Source organism: Mandrillus leucophaeus, unplaced genomic scaffold, assembly GCF_000951045.1.
Source record: "Mandrillus leucophaeus isolate KB7577 unplaced genomic scaffold, Mleu.le_1.0 Scaffold490, whole genome shotgun sequence".
Taxonomy (NCBI): Eukaryota; Metazoa; Chordata; class Mammalia; order Primates; family Cercopithecidae; genus Mandrillus; species Mandrillus leucophaeus.
The window spans coordinates 2,301,930-2,324,256 of record NW_012105254.1 but is presented as its reverse complement, the minus strand read 5'-3'; the positions used below and the strand labels follow the sequence as shown (position 1 = coordinate 2,324,256).

General features: G+C 38.4%; 1 protein-coding gene across 1 annotated transcript in view; it reads right to left on the bottom strand.

Moving 5' to 3' along the window:
- Window positions 1-22,327, bottom strand: part of ACE2 (angiotensin I converting enzyme 2) — a 46,681-nt gene that overhangs the window by 5,945 nt on the left and 18,409 nt on the right. The window contains exons 9-16 of the mRNA XM_011995533.1: window positions 14,912-15,081; window positions 11,480-11,706; window positions 9,065-9,209; window positions 6,758-6,856; window positions 5,600-5,722; window positions 5,022-5,194; window positions 3,715-3,773; window positions 842-942 (exon numbers count right to left, since the gene is read on the bottom strand). Of these exons, the coding sequence (XP_011850923.1) occupies window positions 842-942; window positions 3,715-3,773; window positions 5,022-5,194; window positions 5,600-5,722; window positions 6,758-6,856; window positions 9,065-9,209; window positions 11,480-11,706; window positions 14,912-15,081 (1,097 nt within the window). The remainder of the gene's footprint in view (window positions 1-841; window positions 943-3,714; window positions 3,774-5,021; window positions 5,195-5,599; window positions 5,723-6,757; window positions 6,857-9,064; window positions 9,210-11,479; window positions 11,707-14,911; window positions 15,082-22,327) is intronic.

Genomic DNA, 22,327 nt, shown 5'->3' with positions numbered 1-22,327 from the left:
GCTCATAGCCCTTGAGTGACTACCCATCTAACTCAGAATAAAAGTCAAAGTCCTTAGAATGGCCCTCAAGGCCCACATGACCTTTTGTCTCTCCCTTCTTCCTCTATGCCCTAACATCATCCTGGCCACGTCTCCACTTGTCTGCTAATCTGCTCCAGCCACACTGGCCTCCTTGCTGTTCCTTTAACAGGCCGAGGATATTCCTTCCGCAGGGTCTGCACCTGCTGTTTCCCCCAGCTGAGACACTTTCCCCATTGTCTGCATTCTTCTCTCTCTCTCTCTCTCTCTCTCTCTTTCGTTCTCTCTCCTGCTTCATATACTTGTTCAAATAATAGTGACGTCTTTTCTGACCATTTTGGTTAAAATTGACATACCCCTTGCCCAGCACACACACAGACACACAGACACACACACACACACATCAGCCCTCCCCAGACCCTTTTCTCTTATATTTTTCTCCCTAGCACTTAGTACCTTGTAATTCTACTATATTTCACTTACATATTACACACATAGACACACACACAACATACATACTAGAATATAGGTCAATGAACGCAGGAAGTTCTGCCTTTTTTTCTTTCAGTGCTGAGGGTGTGTGACAGCATTCTGAGAAGAGAGTGACAGCTGTTTAGTAAGAACAATACTCTTGCAATCTACAAGTCAAATAAGGCACGATCAGCCCTCCATGGAGTCGCCCAAATTCCACGACACCAAGTAAGTATAAGTTGTTAGGAGATTTTTATCAATTTCACTTGAAGAAATGTTTAGGCAGAGTATCTCCTCAGACTCAAGAGAAATCCTAGTTGGAGTAACCTGAGAACCCAGCAAATCAACTCACCCAAAAAGAATTGTCTGATGTTTGCGTTCTAAAAAGTACTTCCTCATGGCATATGCAACAGATGATCGGAACAGGTACATTTCATTGTCGTTCCATTCATACTGCAAATTCAGAAGAAAGACACTGCTCACCTGGACTCATAAGACACATTTATAATCTGATACTCCTCAAGAATTATTCTTAATATTCCAGAGATTCCTGCTATTTATTACGTCAGTGACGTCAGCGTAAGCGTGCATCCATATCACCTGAAGGGTTAGTTAAAACACTGAGTGCTGGGTCCAACCCTAGAGCATCTGATTCAGGAAGCCTGAGATGAAACCCAGTAATTTACATCCCTAACAAACTCCCAGGTGGTGGTAATGCTGCTGGTCAGGCGACCATGCTTTAGGAACCATTGGGTTCACAGGTCCTTTTTCTTTAGTTTGATGTAAACTGAAATTAACACTTTGAGTGTAGGTTTAGCCACGGGAGTCAAACAAAAGTTGTGGATTTTGCAGCAAAATGTCTGTACGTTGTGGACAAAATCAGTTTTTACTATTTTTACAGTAAGTTCTCAGAAATGTACTTATCTATAAGTGTAAAAGAAAAACTTGAAGTTCAAATAAAAAATAACACTTTGTAAATAGCAAAGTACTCTGTTTGTTGTTTTCCAGTGCTAAACAAATAGCTTATGTTTGCATAGCTTTTAAAGACTTAAAGCATTCACTCTTTCCTCCAGTAGCTGGCAGTAGGAATCAATGAATGGCACTAGTTGTATGTTTCTCCTTTCCCTTTAAAAAAAATTATATTTCACAAAAGAATTGTTACATTCACCTCAGCTTGGTTTCACCCAGGTTTGGAGGAGTTCCTTTAATAGTAGCATTATTAATATTGTTACTAATAACAGTCTGGCTACTATTTCTATAAATATAAAATATTTTAAAGGCTGAGTTCTCAAAATAATGCCATAGATCCGATTGGAATTCACCATGAAATAGCTTGAACTGAGCAGATATTCTGACCCTGATGTGTATATGCACTAAATATATGATCTCGTTTCATCAAAACAGATTGTTGCTTGATGAATTGGCTTCAGAACATTACAGCATCAAACCCGCTGAACACTATTTACCAACCCTCACTGCATGGAAAGAAGATGAGTATAAACGTCAAGAAAAAAAGATAATTGAAAAATGTCCTGATCTGCCGAGACTAATTAAAATTCATTAAACCAAGGAAGAGCTAATAAAAATATGACAGAGAAATAGTCCCACAATCACCCAATGATGGCCGGGCGCGGTGGCTCAAGCCTGTAATCCCAGCACCTTGGGAGGCCGAGAGGGGCGGATCACGAGGTCAGGAGATCGAGACCATCCTGGCTAACACGGTGAAACCCCGTCTCTACTAAAAATACAAAAAACTAGCCGGGCGAGGTGGTGGGCGCCTGTAGTCCCAGCTACTCGGGAGGCTGAGGCAGGAGAATGGCGTAAACCTGGGAGGCGGAGCTTGCAGTGAGCTGAGATCCCGCCACTGCACTCCAGCCTGGGCGACAGAGCGAGACTCTGTCTCAAAAAAAAAAAAAAAAAAAAAAAAAATCACCCAATGATTATTAAGAAATAGGAACTTGAACTCTTAATGATTGGAAAGAAATGCACTTCCATTTTCATTTTTTCTTTCTTGAATGTTCATCTTTTTACTCCTGAGTTATTTATGGTTTGATGTGTTATCTATGAAAATTATACTAAAAGTGTTGTTGAATCTTGGACAATGTGTAACTTTTCAGGAAAGGTAAGGGGGTAGAAACACAATCTTTGGATCTGTCCGATGCAGACAACAATTTGCTGTAGCATCTTGGACCATTTTATCCAATAGTCCCGGATTGACTTCTAACCCTGCAAAACCTTCAGGGTGTCATGCCCACTCTCAGGCTTTTGAGCCCCATCTACCCGAGACTACTCTTTCCTCTCCTCTTTCCCAATCAAAGCTACTACTTCCTCAGACTGGATCACCTGAGACAGGTGTTAAGGAGAGAGCAATAGCTAAGTAAACAATTCACATAAAGGGGTAAATAACATCATTTCCTGTAAAATATTTTGTTACCCCCAAAATGTATTTCTCTAAATAAGTGGTTCTCAAACTTTGCTGCGACTAGAATCACCTGGGGAGCTTGAAACACTCTTGATGCCCAACTCTTGAGTCCATACCCCAGAACAATTAAATCAGAGTCTCTGGAGGTGTATAACCCAGGCATTAATATTTTTTCAACTTCCCATGTGATTCCACTGTGCAGCCAAGTTTGAGAAGCAGTGTTCTAAATTAGAGCTTCCCAGTCTTGATTGTATGTACAAATCACCTGGAGGCTTGCTAAAATGCAGATTCTGATTAAGTGGTCCAGGGCTAGGCTTGAAATTATGCATTTTTAACAAGCTTCCAGGTGATTCAAATGCTGCTGGTCCATGGGGCACACCCTGAGTGAAGCCAGGATACAGATGATTGACTAAAACAAAACAAATTTTAAAAAACCTAACTGTACTGCTTCTAAAAACAAACTACCTTTCAAAATACAACTATGTTATCTTTCTAGAATAAAAGTAATGGTGACAAGAGTCGATTGAAAGGATTGGTATTTGATATTTAAGGATTGATACAGATGTTTTCTCATTGAAGTTCACAACACCTTCAAGGCAATAAAAAGTAGGAATAGCGTATCCAATAAGGAATGTGTTACTTTAAAAACCCAAAGCCAAAGGCCAGAATCTGGAACTTACAGTTTTGAAAAGAACCACACGGCCTCTCCTCTTTCAGATCACCCTGAAAAGGGTTTATTGTGTCCTATTTAATGTGAAGACTGTGCACTCAAAAATAATGAATTCACGGTCCAGAATACTCACTGCTTTATCTCCAAGAGCTGATTTTAGGCTTATCCTCACTTTGATGCTTTGGTCAGCATCTGATTAAAGAGAAATCGCAGACTGCTGGTTACAGATGACAGATTGCCCACATGTGCTTATTTCCTTTTCCTCCCAAGATCCCACTAAAGTGATAGTAAAGGGATCTTTTAAAGGTATCGACAGACTTTTGGAAAATGAGAAATGATGAGAGAGGGGTAACTGCTTTCTCAGGGACAGGAAGCCATGACCTAATTTGTACACAGAGGGAGCACAGACCCACAAAGAGCCAAAAAATCCAAAAGAGGTTTGGAATTCAAGCACAGGTGAGGGTGGGAAAATAATACTGGGCTGAAAAGAAGAGGAATGGAAGTCAGGGTGTGGTTAAAACCACTTTGGAGAACAGTTGATCTGTTGTGCCCTTGCTTAGACAGTCAGTTGGAGGCTGTGCTCCAGAAAAACAAGAGGTAATCCAAGAAAGAAGACATGGAATCTAGGAAGCAGTGGATTCAACCCAGGAGAACAACAGATGTTGGGACAGGAGGATGTAAGATTCCAAGAGGGAAGTCTTTAGGGGAAAAAAAATGAGACTGAAAAGAAAAGATATGTTGAAATATTTGGGAGAAAAACAAATACAATGTAGATAGCAAATTAGGTAGGCCAAAAAATTTAGGCAGGTAGAAACTTTTAGACAACAAGCCACATAAGAAAGGACACAAAATAGTATATTACTTGGCTCTTCAGGCATAGTGATGTAAACACTGATAACTGTTTTACCAAAAATCATTATAAGGCCTTATTGGAAGAGCAAGAAATGGAAGTGGAAGAGTAGACCAAAGCGAAGGTTTAAAACTGAGCAATGACAAAATAGCAATATAAGAAAATTATTTAGAAATATGAAAGTGACTGCCAGAAAGAAGAGATAATAGCATTAAAATTGTTTTTTAAAAAAAGTATTTGTCTTTGGAAAGCAGGATTCAAGGACAATTGGTTGGAGAAAGTTATAATATGTACTTTAAAGATGAGGTTAATAAAACAGACTTGAAAGAGTACACACTCTTGTATGTGTATGCATCTGTGTGTGTTTTTCTGTACAGTTACTTTCACTATGTCTCATACATAGGTGCTCGACAGTTGTGATTTTTCTGCCATAAAACGGCAGCTGTCGCCATAGCAGAGAAAGAAGCAGGTACTATAGAGAAAGAAAACATTCTCAGCTGTGTCACAAGTCCTCATGAGACTGGGGCCAAAGGAGACTAGAAGAAGTAGACAAGGAATGGGTGTGAAACTTGTCAACTGGGTGTACTCACACGGACTCCAGTCGGTACTCCATCCCACAAAAGAATTCTTGTTCTGGTCTTTCAGCCAGGTAAACAAGGGCTCAAAGTAGTTGAGCAGTGGTCTTACATTCATGTTCTTTGCTCCTACAACATTTTCCAATGCTAGGGTCCAGGGTTCTGATTTTCCAAGCTTTAGCATATTGCTACACAAAAAAGAGGGGGTTCAAGGCCTTTTGAGGGGTTCCAGCTATACATATATTTACATCTATGATCTATGGTTTCTTCTCTTTGACTTGGCTAAATTTGCTTCTGGCAGATAAGAAAATAATGCATATTAATGGATATATTCCTCCCTCAACCGCTCTTTCCTTCCAATTACCACAAAGAGAGGGCTGTAGTTATAATAGGGAGAAAAGAGGTGGCCCATCCAATTGTTGTATGGTCTAGGTTCCTGTGTGACCACAAATTAAATGTTTGGTTTGTAAATGAGGACATTTTGAGGCCATAAAATTTTCTTTTTAGAACAAAGAAATCAAATTCAAACCTAGGCATGGAAATGAGTAATACTGAATACTAGGAGAGGTTCAACATTTTGAGGTATTTCTTACAGCAATTTCTGTCCAGCTTCTGTAGAGTTTGAGATGTCACATGTGTGCAGAGGGCCTTCGTGTTTAGCTGCTTGACAAAGTGCTTCTTGAAACTGGAATTGGTAAAGGGTCCTTGTGTAATATCTGCACAAGAGACAAAAACAAAAAAGCAGTACTATGTTTACTTACTGTCTTAGAGTTATAGATTAGAGCATATATTTAAATATGGGGCCCAAGTAACCAAAGAGATACTGATCAAATCTCTTTCTCCAGACATGAACTCTTCCCTCATCATAACCTATTTGCATTTTATGTATCCGTTGATAAACATGGCAATATTACTCTGTTAAATGTTAGCTAACATTTGTTTTGTGTTTTACAGATTAATAGCCCTTTCATATAAATGATGCGAATCCATCCTTATAACAGGTCAATAATATTATTTTCATTTTACAAATAAACTGAGCTCCAGCAAATTCAAGGACTGGGGTTACTAGGTGAAGAACATATGTTTTTGGACTTCAAGTTAAAAATTCTCTTTCTGTTACAATGCACGGTAAACTGCCAGTAACAAGAAGACAAACAAAACTACTTTTTATTTCTCCCAGTGATACTATTGATTGCTTGATGACAGGGACAAGATCTCACACAAATTTAATTGAACCCAATAAATTGTGTTAATTTAAATTGAATTGAAATTGATCATCTATACAGACAGTCCCCAACTTACAACGGTTGGACTTTCGATTTTTTGCCTTTACAATAGTGCTTTCAGTTGTGTATGCTAATGGTAAGTACCCAAAGGTTTTCACTTTCAGCGCAGTATTAAATAATTACATGAGATATTGAACACTTTATTATAAAATAAGGTTTGTGTTAGATGATTTTGCCCAACAGTAGGCTAATGTGAGTGTTCTGAGCACGTTTAAGGTAGACTAGGCTATGCTTTGGTGTTCCATAGGTTAGGCGTATTCAGTGTATTCTTAAGGTATTCTCAGCTTATGATGAGTGTATTGGGACGTAACCCCATTGTAAAGCAAGGAGCATCTGTATTGAGCTTGGTAGTTACGGGTGGAAAAATTATAATTATCACTTCATTTATCCCTACTTTTTGTCATTATTAGCACAGCTGTCCACAAACCCTAGACGTTAAACAGAAACAAGAAAACTGTAATTTACCGAATGAATGAGTAATCATTAGAAACATGGAACAGAGATGCGGGGTCACAGTATGTTTCATCATGGGGCACAGGTTCCACCACCCCAACTATCTCTCGCCTTTGGGGAGAAAAGAAAACAATACATTAGCTGTGGATCACCCATCACAAGCAGGTGGGCATAACTAGTGCAGTTTCATCAATCATTTTTTTTTTTTTTTCTGAGACAGAGTCTTACTCTGTCACCCAGGCTGTAGTGCAGTGGCACGATCTTGGCTCACTGCAACCTCCGCCTCCCGTGTTCAAGCGATTCTCCCATCTCAGCCTCCCAAGTAGCTGGGATTATAGGTGTGCGCCACCACATCTAATTAATTTGTGTATTTTTAATAGAGACGGGGTTTCACCATGTTGGCCAGGCTGGTCTCGAACTCCTGGCCTCAAGTGATCCACCCGCCTCAGCCTCCCAAAATGCTGGAATTACAAGCGCCACCGTGTCCAGTCAATCAATGGTATTTATATTAGAAATGGTTGTCGAGTGAAATAGAAACAATGTAAAAAAAACTCACCTACAAAAATAAAAAATAAATAAAAATTTTTTTAAAATCAGAGAGTAAAGCTCATTATGTGGTTATCTCTTAGTTTTAATTAATTCAGCCAGAATATACCCTTGGAAAATAGCTATGTCTTCAAAAGACTAATTTAATAAAATTCATAAAGTGCATTGCATGGCCAAAAGTGTACAGTGAAAGCCCTAATAATTCCTCTCAGGCACCACACTTCATGTACTCCTGGCAGAGAGAATTTAATAAAATTGAAATCTTACTTACTCTCCACGCCTACCCAGCTCAAGTGTTCCCTCCTCTGTGAAGCCTGGCCCTGATCCCATCCACCTTCTGGCAGAATTAACCCCCAATCTCCTTTAGCCTTCTCTAGTTGTGCCTCCTTTGCCATTTATCTCCCGTTTTGTTGTTAATCACCTATAGTAACTTCTTGCCCTAGAGACTTGAGTACCTAGAGGGTGGGGCTGTGTCTTGGTCTTCTCTCTAATTCCAGTGTCAAACATGGTGCCTGTCACTGCGGAAAGAATTCATTTATATTTATTGAACAAAGGAACAATTGATGCATTAATGAATCACTCTAAGGATCTGATTCCATGTGCCTTTAAAATAAGCTAAGAGGGATCAAAAGATTAATCTAGCCAGAAAAAAAGGTAGCAAAATCATGTATTTGACCTTGATTAAATGGAATACATTTTTCCTTTAAAACTGCAGGATCACTGTAGACACAACTTCAGTAATATTTAAATACTAGAAACAGTTCTTATAGGTGCTGCATATTTCCTCCCACGTAAGATGTATGTTAACAGAGAGAATCTTGACAGAAGAAGTGTACTGTTTTAAACCTGTGCATGTGGAACTGCTTGTTACACATGAGATCTTCACTTCAAAAAGAAAATATAAGAAAAACAAAGAAAGAAATAATTGACGAGGGTCTAAGATGGTAAAAAGAAGATAGATTTCTTTCTTTTTTCCATTCTCTCCCTCCCTCTCTCCTTTCTTTTTTTCCTTTTCTTTTTCTCTTAAAATTCCTTCATCCAAAAACCTATTTATTTCATAGTTGCATGTGACAGGCACAGTGTGAGGCACTTGTGACACAGCAATGAGTAATGTAGTGCTACAACTATGGAAATGGTCACTGTTGCCCAAATGTGTCAGATTCTCTCTAGCTTGGAATTCTCTGTGTTCCCGCTATACACCTACATCTTTCTCAGGGTTTAAGTGCCTCTCCTCATCTGACACCCCCAGATGGGCTTTGGATCTCCCCTGGACATTAACGGACCCTGTACCCTTCCATCACAACACTACACATTGCAGTGGTTTAATTTTCCACACCCTGCCATAAACTAAATGTTTTTTCAGGTTGAGGACCATACCTGAAATTATTAGCATTGTATCCCCAGTGCTTTGCCTAAAATGTGGGGTCACCATTTTGTTTAAAAGGCTGGATAAAAGAGTATGTAAAATGGATAAATTGATCACTTTCAACATAATATCATAGTTTAATGAGTAAGCCAATACTTAAGAATATAGAGTATGAAGTAGTGTCACCTGACCCAAGGAAATTTTATCTGAGGAGATGGCATCCAAATGGAGACTAAAATATAAAATATAACAAACTAAAAATACCAAAAGGAGTTAGTTAATGTGTGCCTCTCTCTGTGTGTGTGTGTGTGTGTGTGTGTGTGTGTGTGTACACGCCAGTCAAATGCTTTTAAATACACAGCAAACTCATTAGAAACATTTTACTGATTACATATTCATTGACTTACTTCATCTCCCACCACTTTTTCATCCACTGGTCTTTGGGAATTTCACCTTTAAAGACCATCCACCTCCACTTCTCTAACATGTAAGTAAATGGCAGAGTCCCAACAATCGTGAGTGCTTGTTTGAGCAGGAAGTTTATTTCTGTTTCTGAAAGTAGAATGGAAACTGATAAATATTACGATGAAGATGACAGTGGATGTTTGGTGTTAAAGATAATTTTCCTAACCTCAAAATATTATTCCTCAAGATATACTTACTATAAGGATACATGGGAAAAATTGACAGTATACATAATAATATGTATATATTTATTTTCTCAGCTAAGGGATTTGGAGTAAGTTGAAGCCCTGAAACAGAACAGGTAAATAAAAACCCAAAGTTACTTCTAATCCTCATTTTCTTCATTAGTTTCGGTTTCCTCCCTTAAATACCTCTTATCAGAGTTCATTAGAGCTATTTCATCCACTTTCCCAGTCACACTGTTTATTCTGGAAAGCTCCATGAAGTCAGTGACTGTTAATGTCTCATTTAAGACTGTATAACCTAGTCCCACGTCTGCTATGTGATGCCTTCTGTGAGTCTTTGTTAAATAAACAAATGCTAAACAGATTCAGTGAAAAGCCTGTAAATCAGGGAGGGGAAATAAAAGAGCCCCCCAGGAGGGCACTATCCACTGGATGGTGGAAAGTACAATGTACTTTAAATATAAGGATATCTTCCTTACCAAGAATTTAAAAGGCTTTAACAAATCATGTTATTTCACTTTATCCTTTATCAGTGACATAAAGAGGCAGCGGAGTTCATCTCTAGTGTACAAAGGAAATGTATTGAAATGTAAGCAGGGGATGTTACCTACTTTTCACATCACTGTGTCTCTAGTGTCTAGAAAAATGTCCTGCACACAGTATGTGCTCAATAAATATGTTTGGAAGAAGAAAGAAAGAGAAAGAGGGAGGGAGGAATGGAAGGAATAAAGGAATTTATTTAACATTATTCACCAATTGGGGCAGAGTCAAGAAAAAAAGCAGGAGTTTTGCAAACCAGTGGTTTCATGATGTCTAATACCATCTTTAAAGAAGAAAGACTTTTATTTTAGGTTCAGGGCTATGTGTGCAGGTTGGTTACGTAGGCAAACTCATGTCACAGGGCTTGTTGCACGGATTATTCCCTCACTGATCTAATACCATCTGAAGAAACAGCCATCAACCATTTTTACCTGCTGTCAGGGAATATTTTAAAATGATAAAATATCTGTTCATTGACTTGAATTAATGATATTTTAAAATTAGGAAGCAGGTGTGGTTACTGTTAACTACCTTGGTTACTCTCTTCATGGGAGGATGCTGCTACTGGTCTGTAAGCCACTAGGACTATGCTTACAGTAACTATTTCAAACATGATGACAGGCTTTACGCTGGCCTACTCCCAGGCCCTTGGGGGATCACCAAGGATCTGGAACCAGAGATCAAGGCAAAGTGAATTGTCTACTCAAGGACGGAGCTCATGACCTTGATCTCATCGACCAAATGCTCCAGACAGAGGAACTGATCCTTATGTCACAAATAACTAAAATTAGAGGAGAGAATACATGGAAGAGAAGAAGGTATTAGGCTTTATTTGTCCTCCTTTTGTGAGGAAGAAGCAAAAGCCATGGCATCCTCACTGAAGAAATTCCATCTCCTGAACATTTGTCATGTTCCATCAAGTCCAAGCCATCTAAAAGGAAATGGGCTGCCTCAGGCAGAAATGTTGAAGGATAGCACAGATTTAAGGGGGTGTTACAGGGGAAATTCACGCTTCAGCAGGATGAACAAAATGTTTCAATCCCTTCTAATGTTGATATTAAACCACCTGTTCTTTAAGAATTCAAAAATTTAAAGCTATACTTTGCTTTGCATAGTATTATGGAAAAGGCTTCAGATTAAGGTTCTTGTTTTGGTTCCGCCACTACATTGCGTTTTGACTTCAGGCTACTTTCCCTCTCTTGTCTTCAGTTTACTTCTCTATAGAATGGTTTTTAGAATCTATTCCAACTCTAAAGTTTTGGGAAGTTTTTACCTACAACCAGAGGGGTCTAGTTAGAATGCAGACACTAACTGGACAAGCCATTTCAGTTCTGTGAGACTGTTTCATCATCTTTAAGAAAAAAAAAAAACAAACTCTGTTAGATGTTTCACAGGATCCCAAGTCCATTCATTCAGTTACCTCTCTTATTCCCTTTTCAATAATACAAAACCGAAAGTTGACATGTTCTGATATATACTTAAAATTTTTCACCAGTAGTAATTTCCAGTTAGCCGTAAATACCTTATACCTTATGCCGCAAAAAGTAAATATTTCCTACATAAGAGATTAGATACCTTTGCCCGTGTCAGATTAAAGAACCTCCAAAACAACCCATGAGAAAATGTCCATACCATTGTCTTCTTGAAAATCAGGTGACAGAAGACCAATGGATTTTAAATGCTTAGGTGTGGCTGCAGAAAGTGACATGATTTCCCCAACAGCTTCATGGAATCCTTCATTAGCTCCATTTCTTAGCAGAAAAGGTTGTGCAGCATATGCCATATCATATTGGATATGCCCCATCTCATGATGAGCTGTCAGGAAGTCGTCCATTGTCACCTTTGTGCACATAATGATCCTGCATGAAAATGGACAAGATGAAAATGAATCTCACCGACTTTCATTTAACAATTACAGTGGAGTTGTATGGGGTTTTGGTAGCATGAATCATCTTTCCAAGATTTATTCACCAGTGAATCTTTTTTTTTTTTTTTTGAGACGGAGTCTTGCTCTGTTGCCCAGGCTGGAGTGCAGTGGCCGGATCTCAGCTCACTGCAAGCTCCGCCTCCCGGGTTCAGGCCATTCTCCTGCCTCAGCCTCCCAAGTAGCTGGGACTACAGGCGCCCGCCGCCTCACCCGGCTAGTTTTTTGTATTTTTTAGTAGAGACGGGGTTTCACCGTGTTAGCCAGGATGGTCTCGATCTCCTGACCTCGTGATCCGCCCGTCTTGGCCTCCCAAAGTGCTGGGATTACAGGCTTGAGCCACCGCGCCCGGCCTCACCAGTGAATCTTGAGTACCCACCTTTTATGTCCTAGAAACAGTACTAGTTGCTCAATATAAAGCAATAGGCACTGCTGAATCCTGTTCTCTTGCTCATAGACTACCAGGAAGACAGAGAAGCAGAGTTCTCTGCTACAAGAACTCTGAGGCAAGTACTCTATAAATGATCAGTACACACAGCCTTGAGCATAAAAATGAGTGAACATAGGCACAGTCCTCTAGAAGCACCAAGAAGGGCATGACTGAGGATGCAATGAGCAATTTGGACCTTAATCAATGTGCAGGAGTTTGCCCGGGAGAAGGCACAGAACTTGACGTTCCTAGTGCTCAATGAGAAAGGCTTAGGGGCAGAGGGATGGAAACGTGCCATTCAGGACACTGCAAGCTGTTTGGTATTGCCAGGATAGAGAAATAGTAGAAGGGGCTGCAAATTGAAACTTGGGAATCATTAGCATGTAAGTTGGGAAGTAGATATGATGGGCCATGGAGCAGGGATAGAGTGCAAGAAAAGAGGACCAAAGATAAACCTATAGAAGGTCCAAGTACCTAAGGAGTAGGGAGAGGAAGATTATTCAGAGGAGATGGAGAAAGTACAGTCAGAGAGGTTCAAGGAAATCTGGAAAAGTATGACAATGTGGAAGTTGGTAAAAAAAAAAAAAAAAAAGCATTTGAAAGACAACTCGTAAATCTTGTCTAATGCTGCTATAGCCCAATGGGATAAGAACTGCATTTGGCAATGAGATGGTGGTCCTTTTTAACTTAGCAAGAGCATTTTCATTCAGGTGGGTGTAGGGGTCATTATTCAGTAGGTTCCCAAATTTATTTCATACCACTTGGATCATGTCACCACCCCCTCCAATATCCTGTGAGGCCTCCTCATTGCTCAAGAATAGACTCAGCCACCTTTTATACACCAACATGACCCTGTAAACCAAAAACTATTTGAGATAGGTCTCAATCAATTCACAAGTTTATTTTGCCAAGGTTAAGAACATGCCCAGAAGAAAAGAACACAGAATTTATAGAAACAGTCTGTGGTTTGTGCCTTTCTCCAAAAATAATTTTGAGGGCTTCAATATTTATAGGAGAAAAGTGAGCTGGAGGGGATAATGGGAGGGCATGGTAATCCACGCATTGCAAGAGAAAGGGGGAAGGTAAGGAAATATTCAATTATGTATTCATCTTATGCTCAGTAAATCTACTTTCTTTTCACAACCTCAACCTACTTTTCTAATTTGGTTTCTCTCTATTCTCTTCTGAAATAATTATAAAAATAACTACTATATATTTACTGCCTACTGTATGTAAGATTCTGTGCTTGAAAACTTACTTATACTTTCTCATTTTTAAGCCTCACTGGCATCAGTAAACTATGGCCTGCTGGCCAACCATCTGTTTTTATAAATAAATTTTTTTTGGCACACAGCCACATCCATTTGTTTGTGTATTGTCTATGGCTGCTTTCATGTCACAAGGGCAGAGCTGAGTAGTTGCAACAGCGATCTGCAAAGTTTAAACTATTTACTCTCTGGCCCTTTACAGAAAAGGATTGTAGATCCAATCCCTATCCTAGTCAATGCTGGTGGGGACCTGCCGAGATTTTATCCACCATCTCCTAGCTGCCTGAGTCACAGCTGATAAGGGCCAACAGCTGCTCCCTTCACTGCCTTTGACCAAATGGGGGTTATGCTCCCCCATACTCTGGGGCAGTCCACAGTCAAAGACTACCTAATATAAAAGGCTAGTCCCCTTGTCTTGAGGTATGGCCTAGTCTGTGGCTCAAGTTATGCTCCAAAGAACTTCACGGGATAAGGCTGAGGCTGAGTTTCCAGTAAAGATCACATCCTTCCTTACCTCCCTCCTTTGTCCCAGCCTGCTTCCCTCATTCCCCTCTGCCTCAGAGCTCTCCTCAATGAAGCATTTGTGAAACGATCTCCTTTTCAAGCTAAGGAATCCAACCTAAGGCTCTCACAAGCCTGCAACCTGGGAGTTACTATTCTACTTTATAAAATAAGGAAACCGAAACCAAAGAAAGTTAAAGACCTTGTCCAAGGTTGCATAGTCATTAAGTGACACACCTAGGATTCTGAAGCCTGTGCTCATTCTGCCACATTACACAAACCCTCCTTAACTTATTTCTCATTCTAGCCTAACTTGCCGACTTCAATACACAGGTCAGGTCCTGCCTCTCTGTATTTGATCCTGCTGTTCTCACAGCTTGGGTCCTCCTCCCAACTCTGTGTATCTGAATCCTTCTTGTCTTTCCAAACCTAATTCAAATTCCACTTGTAAAGCACGGTCTGATCCTATCTCCTATTGCAAGTGTGGTCAGTTTTCTTCTGATTCTCCATAAGGCATGTCCTGTGTCTCTCTTACGACATGTACTACTTTCTCCCTTCGATCCAAGCTTATTTATTCACCTATTCTGTCTCACTCACAAGAGTGGAAGATCAATGTGTGATTCACATGTCCATCTTCCAAAAATCTTAGCACCAAATCTTTCCTGATACGGATGCAACCATTCCCATTACCATACAATGCCAATGGATGCATAATATTTCAAAGAAAGCAGATGGTCCAAAGGTTCAAGTTAGAGCCTGCTGGCAATCCTCTTTTCCTGGGAAAACCCAAATGTGCTCTCCTGGACTCCCAGCCTTAGTTCAAGGAGAGTTAACTTATCTTTTCTGTGCTCAGAAAAGCAGAGAAAGAATTCAAGTTAAACTTCAGCCTGCCTCTGTTGTCTCCCATTTAGTATCAGTTGTGTAAGTATCAGCCCCACTACCTGAAGTCGCCCTTCCCCAGGTCCCAAGCTGTGGGGTGGCAGACTACTTTCTGAACATTTCCTGGATCAGTTAGCATGGAATTTTCCCAGAATCCTTGAGTCATATTAGGAAGACCAACAGATACAAAGAACTTCTCGGCCTCCTTGAATATTCTCTGTGCATTCCAGGCCTGGGAAAAGAGAACAGTATTAATTCCAGCATCAAAACAACCGCATTCTTAAATTAAATAAGCCAGGCACAGAAAAACAAACACCACATGTTCTCACTTATGCGTGGAATCTAAAACAATGGAACTGGTAGAAGCAGAGAGTAGAATGGTGGTTACAGAGGCTATGGGGTGGGGGCAATGGGGAGATGATGGTCAAAGCGTACGAAGTCTCAAACAGGATGAATAAGTTGGTTTTATTTTTTTGAGATCTATTGCACAGCATAGTAAATATAGTTAATAATAGAACACTGTACATTTTGAAATTGCTAAGAGAGTAAGTTTCAAATGTTCTCACTGCAAAAAAAAGTATGTTAAGTAATTGATATGTTAATTAGCTTTATTTAACTATTTTTCATTGTATTCATAAATCATGAAATCACCTTGTACCCCATAAATATATAAATTGACAATAATAAATTGTCAATTTACAATAAAATTTTTAAATGGAAAAAGTGCTAATGTAATTTTTAAAATAGCAGCATTATTTCTGTTGGATATATACACTGGCATAACCTTTCCAAAAGGCAATTTGATAACACATATGGATAGCATTTGAAATTTTTTTCTTTGTCTCAGTAATGCTGCCTCTAAGGAACTAACCTAAAAAATTATCAGAAATTAGATTCAACAATTACACTGAGAATTACTTTTAATACAGAAAAAAGTTGAAACGACCATCAGAATGGTTAAATAATGATACCTTTGAAAAACAGAATAATGTGCAGCCACCCAAATTATATTTATGAAAAATGTTTTGGTTTAGATCCAAAAGACAGGCAATAACAAATGCTGGTGAGGGTGTGGAGAAAAGGGAACCCTCCTACACTGTTGGTAGGAATGTAAGTTAGTACAACCACTATGGAAAACAGTTTGGAGGTTCCTCAGAAAAGTAAAAATAGAGCTACCATATGATCCAACAATCCCACTGCTAAGTATATACCCAAAAGAAAGGAAATCAGTATTTTGAACAGATATGTTTGTTGCACTATTTGCATGTTTGTTGCACTATTCACAATAGCCAAGATTTGGAAACAACCTAAGTGTCCATCAATAGATGAATGGATAAAGAAAATGTGGTACACATACACAATGGAATACTATTCAGCCATAAAAAAAATGAAATCCTGTCATTTGCAACAACATAGATGGAACTGAAGGTCATTATATTAAGTGAAATAAGCCAGGCACAGAAAGACAAACATTACATGTTCTTACTTATTTGTGAGATCTAAAAAACCAAAAGAATTGAACTCATAGATATACAGAGTGGAAGGATGGTTACCAGAGGCTGGAAAGAGTAGTGGGAAGGTGGCAGGGGCAGGTTGGGATGGTTAATTGGTACAAAAAAATAGAAAGAATGAGGCTGTGTGTGGTGGCTCAGCACTTTGGGAGGCCAAGGCGGGCAGATTGCTTGACACCAGGAGTTCGAGACCAACCCGGCCAACATGGCAAAACCCCGTCTCTACTAAAAATACAAAAATTAGCCAGGCATGGAGGGGCACACCTGTAATCCCACCTACTTGGGAGGCTGAGGTGGGAGAATTGCTTGAACCCAGGAGGTAGAGGTTGCAGTGAGCTGAGACCGTGCCACTGCACTCCAGCCCGGGTGACAGAGTGAGATCCTGTCAAAATAAAGTGTACTATTTGATAGCACAACAGGGTGACTATAGTTAATAATAATTTAATTGTACATTTAAAAATAATAAAAGAGTATAATTGGATCATTTGTAACTCAAAGGAAAAATGCTTAAGGGGGTGGATGCCCCCATTCTCCATGATATGATTATTATATATTGCATGCCTGTATCAAAACATCTCATGTATCCCACATACCTAGTATGTATCCGTAAAATTTTTTAATCTGAGAATTTTAATTGATATTATAAAATACAATTTAATAGTAAGTAAAAAAGTAGAATATATGAGCAACTTAATGAGGTAGTACATGAAAATGTGAACAGTAGACTGAGTATGATTATTGATAACGTTTTCTTGGTTTTATTTTTTATATTCCAAGTAAAAACACAACTTTTCTACTCAAGCCAACAATCATTGATTGATCTCCTTCAAGGGGAAAGGCCCTGTATTAGACTTGGTGGAAGACATAAACTATAAGGTGGACCTGAAGGCATAGGCTTTTGGAATCAAAAAGACCCAGATGTGGCCTAGCAGCCAATGGGTAGTTGGGCCTTGGCTTCATGATCTGTATGAAGTCCAAATTTTCACAGTGTTCTGGGACTAAAAAGAGGCAGCAGTAGGCATCTGCCACCCAGAAAACTCTTCTGGTAACAAGTCTCAGGAGCTGACCAAGCCTGCTTAGGAGATAAGGCCTACATTAGGCGAGCTAAGTTTGTGTAATTGGCAGCTAGTCTATGAATCACTTTTAGTAACAGAAAACTTCCTCTGATCCCAAAGACCAGTCAAGTCTGGTTTCTCTCCTTTGCCAGCCCTGGGAATAAGAAACAGGATATGAGCCTATAGATGGTTTAAAAATTAAGGACTTACTGTCAGGCAATTGGTATTGATGAGTATGACATTCTTAAGTAGAATGAACCTATACCAAAACAGTGTAGATTAGGAAATACAGTTAACATCTGTTGAATGAACAATGAATGAATGAATAGAAAACCAGGCTGAAATTATTAGGAGTTCTGAGTTCAATCCTTAGTTGCCAATGACTGTCTTTGTGACTTTGGGCAAATCATTTACCTGAGCAAATGGAAGTATGATGCAGAAGAATGAAACTAGAGTCCTACCAATCATCATATACAAAAATTAACTCAAGATGGAATAAAGACCTAAATACAAGACCTCAAACTATAAAAATCTCAGAAGAAAATCTAGGAAAAACTCTTCTGGACATTGGCATGGGCAAAGAATTTGTAAGTCTTCAAAACTAATTGCAACAGAAACAAAAATTGACAAGTGAGACCTAATTAAACTAAAAAACTGCTGTACAGCAATTTGAAACAAATGGAAACAGAGACACAGCATACCAACAACATATCTGGGATGTGGCAAAAGCAATGTTAAGAGGAATGTTTATAGTGCTAAATGCCTACATCAAGAACCTAGAAAGATATCAAATTAATAATATAACACCACACTTTAAGGAACTAGAAAAACAAGAACAAACTAATTCCAAAGCTAGAAAAAAAGAGATAACTAAAATCAGGGCAGAATTAATGAAACTGAGACTTAAAAAATCATACAAAGGTTCAACAAAATAAAAATTCAGTTTTTTAAAAGGATAAACAAGATGGAAAGACCTCTAGCTAGATTAACAGAGAAAGAGCGAAGATCCAAATAAGCACATTCAGAATTGCAGTAAACAGACAACCTACAGAATGCAGTGAACAGACAACCTACAGAATGGGAGAAAATATTTTCAAAACATCAGAGAAATGCAAATCAAAACCCATAATGAGATACCATCTCACACCAGTCAGAGTGGCCACTATTAAAAAGTCAAAAAATAACATGTTGGCGAGGCTGCTGAGAAAAGGGAACACTTACGCACTGTTGGTGAGAATGTAAATTAGATCATCCACTATGGAAAGCAGTTTGGAGATTTCTCAAAGGACTAAAAATAGAACTACCATTCGACCCAGCAATCCCGTTACTGTGTATATATCCAAAGGAAAATAAATTGTCCTACCAAAAAGACACCTGCACTCAGGTGTTTATTGTAGCACTATTCACAATAGCAAAGACAAAGAATCAACCCAAAGAAATAAATAAATAAAATGTGGTACATATATACCATGGAATACTATACAGCCATAAAAATAATGAAATTATGTCTTTTGCAGCAACATGGATGCAGCTGAAGACTGTCATCCTAAGTAAATTAATGCAGAAACAGAAAACCAAGTATCACATGTTCTCACTTATAAGCTAACCTTGGATATATATAGACATAAAGATGGGAACAATAGACACTGGGGACTCCAAAAGGAGGGAGGGAGAGAAGAGCAGCAAGGCCTGAAAACCTTCCTATTGAGTACTATGTTCATATCTGGTTGATAGGACCAATAGAAGCCCAAACGTCAGTATCACGCAATATACCCTTGTAACAAACCTGCACGTGAACTCCTTGAATTTAAAATTTAAATTTAAATTAAAAAATTCTCAGGCCAGGCGCGGTGGCTCACACCTGTAATCCCAGCACTTTGGGAGGCTGAGGCGGGTGGATCACGAGGTCAGGAGCTGGACACCAGCCTGGCCAACATGGTGAAACCCCGTCTCTACTAAAAATAAAAAATAAAATAAAATAAAAATTAGCTGGGCATAGTGGTGTGCACCTGTAGTCCCAGCTATTTAGGAGGCTGAAGCAGGAGAATCACTTGAACTCGGGAGGCGGAGGTTGCAGTGAGCGGAGATCACGCCACTGCACTCCAGCCTGGGCGACAGAGTGAGACTCCATCTCAAAAAAAAAAAAAAAAAAAAAAAAAAAAAAAAAAAAAAAAAAAAAAAAAAATTATCTGTGTTCCCTTCTGTTGATGAAATGGTATTATAGTTATAAATTATGTATTTTTGTTCATTCAACTAAAATTCTACATTTCTGAGTAGAATACCTAATTATACTTCTATTTGCCTTATAAAATTTCCTCAGATAATTGCACCATAATTTGCTATTTGTGCATTGCTGAACCTTTGCTTGTTAATAGTTTTAAATCTGTAAGAAGCAATGCAATGAACATTTTAGCATACGTAACATACTCCTGGGAAAAGTCCACTGCAGAATAAAAAGTGAAGCTGCATAACCATATATGGTTAGCCAGTTTTCCCAGCACCATTTATTGAATAGGGAGTCCTTTCCCCATTGCTTATTTTTGTTGACTTTGTCAAAGATCAGATGGCTGTAAGTGTGTGGCTTTATTTCTGGGTTCTCTATTCTGTTCCATTGGTCTATGTGTCTGTTTTTGTACTAGTACCATGTTGTTTGGGTTACTGTAGCCTTGTAGTATAGTTTGAAGTCAGGTATTGTGATGCCTCTGGCTTTGTTCTTTTTGCTTAGGATTGCTTTGGCAATTCAGGCTCTTTTTTGGTTCCATATGGATTTTTGAGTAGCTTTTTCCAATTCTGTGAAAAATAATGATAACTTGATAAGAATAACATTGAATCTGTAGATTGCATTAAGCAGTATAGCCATTTTAATGATACTGATTCTTCCAAATCGATGAGCATGGGATGTTTTTCCATTTGTTTATGTCACCTATGATTTCTTTCAGCAGTTTTTTGTACTTCTCTTTGTAGAGATTTTTCATCTCTTTGATTAGATGTATTCATAGATGTTTTAATTTTTGTGGCTATTGTAAATGAGATTGTGTTCTTGATTTGGCTCTCAGTTTTTGGTATATAGAAACGCTACTGATTTCTGTGCATTCATTTTTGTATGCCCCCGCTTACTGAAGTCATTTATCACATCTAGGAGTCTTTAAAGTTTTCTAGGTAAAGAATCATATCATCAGCAAAGAGAGCTAATTTGACTTCCTCTTTCCTTATTTGGATGCTTTTTGTTTTTTTCTCTTAAATGATTGCTCTGGCTAGAACTTCCAGTACTATGTTGAATATGGGTGATGAAGTGGGCATCCTTGACTTTTTCCAGTTCTCAAAGGGAATGATTCTAGCTTCTGCTGATTCAGTATGATGTTGGCTGTGGGTTTGTCATAGATGGCTCTTATTATTTTGAAGTATGTTCCTTCAATGCCTAGTTTGTTGAGGATTTTTATTATGAAAGGATGTTAGATTTTATCAAATGCTGCTTCTGCATCTATTGAGATAATCATATGGTTTTTGCTTTTAATTCTATTTATATGGTGAATCACATTTATTGATTTGCGTATATTGAACCAACATTGCATCCCAGGAATAAAGCCTATTTGATTATGGTGAATTAACTTTTTGATGTGCTGCTGGATTCAGTTTGCTAGTATTTTATTGAGGATTTTTGTGTCTCTATTCATCAAATATATTGGCCTGTAGTTTGTTTTTCCATGTGTCTTTGCCAGATTTTGGTATCAGGATGATACTTGTCACATAGAAGAGTTAGGGAGGAAAACTTCCTCCTCAATTTTTTTGAATAGTTTCAGTAGAATTAGTACCAGCTTTTCTTTTTTACATCTGGTAGAATTCAGCTGTGAATCTATCTGGTCTAGGGCTTTTTTTGTTTTTTTAGTTGGTAAGTTTTTAAATTATTGATTCAATATCAGAACTAATTATTGGTCTGTTCAGGGTTTCAATTTCTTCCTGATTCAGTCTTGGGAGGTTGTGTGTTTCCAGGAATTCATCTGTTTTCCCTAGATTTTCTAGTTCGTGTGCATAGAAGTGTTTGTAATAGTCTCTGAGGATCCTTTGTATTTCTGTGGGATCAGTTGCAATGTCACCTTTGTCATTTCTGATTGTGCTTATTTGGATCTTCTCTCTTTCTCTGTTAATCTAGCTAGAGGTCTTTCCATCTTGTTTATCCTTTTAAAAAACTGGCTTTTCATTTTGTTGATCCTTTGTATGATTTTTTAGGTCTCAATTTCATTAATTCTGCCCTGATTTTAGTTTTCTCTTTTTTTCTAGCTTTGGAATTAGTTTGTTCTTGTTTTCCTAGTTCCTTAAAGTGTGGTGTTAGATTATTAATTTGATATCTTTCTAGGTTCTTGATGTAGGCATTTAGCACTATAAACATTCCTCTTAACATTGCTTTTGCCACATCCCAGATATGCTGTTGGTATGCTGTGTCTCTGTTTTCATTTGTTTCAAAGAATTTTTTGATATCTGCTTTAATTTCATTGTTTACTCAAAAGTCATTCAGAAATAAGTTGTTTAGTTTCCAGGTTATTTCATGGTTTTGAGAGTTTCTCTTGGTATTGATTTCTATTTTTATTCTACTGCAGTCTGAGAATATGCTTGGTATAATTTTAATTTTTTGAATGTATTGAGACTTGCTTTATGACTGAGCATGTTGCCAGTCTTAGAGTATGTTTCGTATACAGATGAGAATAATGTATATTCCATAGTTGTTGGGTGGAATATTCTATAGATGTCTCTTAGGTTCAATTGGTCAAGTGTTAAGTTTAAGTCCAGAATTTCCAGAATTTCTTTGTTAGTTTTCTGCCTCAGTGATCTGTATAACACTGTCAGTGGGGTGATGAAGTCCCCCACTATTATTTTCTGGATGTCTAAGTCTTTTCCTAGGTCTAAAAGTGCTATG